At 42.3% G+C, this 3,268-nt stretch overlaps 1 protein-coding gene across 2 annotated transcripts; it reads right to left on the reverse strand.

Annotated features, from left to right (window-relative positions):
• Positions 1–781: 781 nt before the first annotated feature.
• On the reverse strand, positions 782–1,745 carry LOC110587287 (myosin regulatory light chain 12B-like). Of its 2 annotated transcripts, XM_044918539.1 has the most exons (2): positions 1,402–1,745; positions 789–1,257 (listed from the first exon to the last, which is right to left on the reverse strand). In XM_044918539.1, the coding sequence occupies exons 1-2, from the start codon at positions 1,633–1,635 to the stop codon at positions 1,096–1,098; spliced, it is 396 nt and encodes a 131-aa protein (XP_044774474.1). In that variant the 5' UTR covers positions 1,636–1,745; the 3' UTR covers positions 789–1,095. The 2 variants fall into 2 exon arrangements, with proteins under 2 accessions (XP_044774473.1, XP_044774474.1); XM_044918538.1 differs by having other exon boundaries at positions 782–1,745.
• Between the last annotated feature and the right edge of the window lie 1,523 nt (positions 1,746–3,268).

The following is a 3,268-nucleotide window of genomic DNA, read 5'->3' on the forward strand; positions in this document are numbered from 1 at the left end:
TTTTCAAGCCTTGTGAAATCTGGGCTGGAATTCTAGCTCTCCCATATTATTAGTGGTGAGGACTTGTACAGATCTCTTAAAATCTCTGTGCCTCAGGAAGGGTGTCAACAACGCAGGGTAACATGAATGTCGCACAGACAACATGTTACATGCCTTTTGCTGTGTTTGACTCGACCCACACTCATGAGCAAAGGGGCATGTTAGGAATTCCTATTGCTGAGTAGTATTCCACGGTGTGGATGTACCACAGTTTGTTTATTAAGGAACTGCCAAACTAGTTTTCAAAATGGCTGTTTCAATGATTCATTGTCTTAAAAACTTAACATTGTTATTTTGAGACAATGGTAGATTTAAAAGCAGTTGTAAGAAATAATACAGAATGACCTTGAGAGCCCATGTGCCCTTGACGACATTTTCCCCAGTGGTGGTAACATCTCACAAAACCGTAGTACAATGTTAACAGCCTGGATTTTGATCTTGTTACAGTCAGGATGCAGGCCATTACCCCCAAATCCCAAGATTTCTCATCTGGTCTTTTTCTAGCCCCCCTCTTTCCTTCCCACCCCACCCCTTCCTTAACTTCTGGCAACCAGGAATGAGTTGACCAGTTGATATCTCAAGAATGTTAGATAAATGGAATCACATGCTGTGCAACCTTTAGGGATTGGAGTTCAGTCACTTGGCATGATTCTCTGGAGATTCATCCAGGTGTTTGGGTGTATCAGTCGCTTGTTCCATTTTTTTTGTTTTTTAAAGGTTTTTTTTTTTTTAATTTCAAAATACTGTTTTTATTATATAAAAGTGTAAAAATCCAGCAAAACCAGAAATACCGGATATATTTTCCTGGGCTTTCACATTTGTTGATTTTTATTCGCAATCTCTTTTTCAGCACAATTTACAACCTCAACCCCATTCATTTGCAGTTTGATTATACAAGTGCTAAGTGGCAGAAAGGTCTAGAATAAATACATCAAAAAAAAGAGGCCAAGCCGTGAAACTAAGTTGCATGCAACAGGTCTATGAGGGTGGGGGAAAGTGTCTGGGAAATAAAACGGAGTAAGACAAAGCAATTGGAAGGTTTTAGCTAAAGTTCTTTCAATCATCTTTGTCTTTTGCTCCATGTTTAAGGATGCGCGTAAACTCAATATAATTGAAATTTCCCTTTTTGTCGATAGGCGCTTCTCTGTACAGCTCATCCACTTCCTCGTCTGTAAACCGATCTCCCATGGTTGTCAGCAGCTCTCTCAGGTAATCTTCCTGGATGGTGCCAGTTGCTTCTTCATCAAAGCAAACAAAAGCGTTTCTGATGACATCTTCCGGATCTGTGCCATTTAACTTCTCACCAAACATTGTGAGGAACATGGTGAAATTTATGGGCCCTGGAGCTTCATTCATCATGGCCTCAAGGTATGCATCGGTTGGATTCTTCCCTAGAGAAGCAAGCATATCATGCAAATCCTCCTTGTCAATGAAACCATCTCTGTTCTGATCAATCATGTTGAAGGCCTCTTTGAACTCCTGAATCTGCGACTGATGGCAAATGTTTGATTTGCCATCAAACATGGCAAATACATTGGATGTTGCGCGCTGGGGGCGCTTCTTGGTGGTCTTGGTCTTTGCCTTTTTGCTCGACATGGTGGCTATTTAATTCGCCGCCAGACACCAGAACCCGGGCTGCCCTGCGCGAGACGACGAGCGACGGCGACGATGGCGGGGCTGTGGCGCGACAGTGGCGGCGGCTGGCACTTCCTGCCTCGAGAGGTGGACCGGTGTTTTTTAAAGTTTTTATTTATTTATTTGAGAGAGAGAGCACATGAGAGAGGGGAGGGTCGGAGGGAGAAGCAGACTCCCTGCCGAGCAGGGACCCCGATGCGGGACTCGATCCAGGGACTCCAGGATCATGACCTGAGCCGAAGGCAGTCGCTTAACCAACTGAGCCACCCAGGCGCCCCGCTTGTTCCATTTTATGTCTGAGTTGTATTCTGTGGCATGAGTGTGCCACACTGTTTATCCATTTGCCAGTTGAAGGACATCTGAGTTGTTTCCAGTTTCAAGCTACTATAATCAAGTTGCTATAAACATTCGTGTACAGGCTTTTGTGTGAAAAAAACTCTGGGATGCAATTGCTGGGTCATATGGTAGTTGCATATTTAGTGTTATAAGAAGCTGCAAACCGTTTTCCAGCCTGGCTGAATATATTCCCACCAGCCGAATGATTCATTTTCTTCATGTCCCCACCAGCCTTTTATTTCTTCAGTTTCTTATAGAGAATTACACCCCCCAAAGGGCTCAACACAGGGCCCCTGAATTCGTCATTTCTATAGTTTGAAACTATTATCTCTGCTATGCTTTCCATTATGTAGCTCATTGTCCCTTAGGTAAAGTGTTGTCAGAAGTCTAAACAAACAAGGATAAAAGTTTGTGTTTCCTGTACCCTGGCGTGATTGATACCCAGAGCTAGATACATGGCACTCTACTTCTCTTTTCACCTTGGCTGCTGGGATGCTCGGTACCAAGGGTTATGTTAATTGTCAGTGCCTCACATTAGCCTCCTTTCATTCCTTGTTCATGTCATCTTATTATGTTTGCTGTAAATAATTTATTTGTCAAAGTTGGCTTGGGCATCCCTTCTCCATGCTCCCATAGATACTTGACTGAGTCTACCATTGTGTTTACAAAAGTGAATTATGATCATGCTCACGGATCTGCCTCACACATTGTATAAAGAGCTCCTTCAGAATAATGCCCCTTTCATTGTCTTATTTCTCCCAAAGATGTCTTTTAAGTATTTATTTATTCACTCATCATGTATTTCAGAGAACCTGCATGAATTTTGTATAGGTTTTGCCTCAAGGAAATCATAGTCTAGAAGTGAATCTGAATAACTACAAAAGCAGGCAAAATGTGATGAGTAATTTAAAAGAATTAAGATTCTTGGGGAGTTCAGGGATGGGAGAGATTGTGTCTATAGAAGAAATGTAGAAGACTTATTTCAGTCTTCTTTAGTTTTATGACTTAAAAAAAAGAATATCTTTAGCATCAGCTATTTAAATCCTTTCAGGAATTAGATGGAGTTTTATTACCTTCTGTGACCAATAAGGGAGGTGCCATAGGGAGTGAAGCCTGTGGGTTAAGTAGGGAAGGTGGAAGGTGGTGCTACTGTTAAGCAATGGCAGTGCTAAGGAGTTAACCAGGACGGAAGGCAGCTAGGGAAAGGAAGATCATTGCCTGTCTCAGGAAAAACTAACTTGTGTTGAGCACTGAGAGG

This window comes from Neomonachus schauinslandi, chromosome 10 (genome assembly GCF_002201575.2).
Source record: "Neomonachus schauinslandi chromosome 10, ASM220157v2, whole genome shotgun sequence".
NCBI classification, from domain to species: Eukaryota; Metazoa; Chordata; class Mammalia; order Carnivora; family Phocidae; genus Neomonachus; species Neomonachus schauinslandi.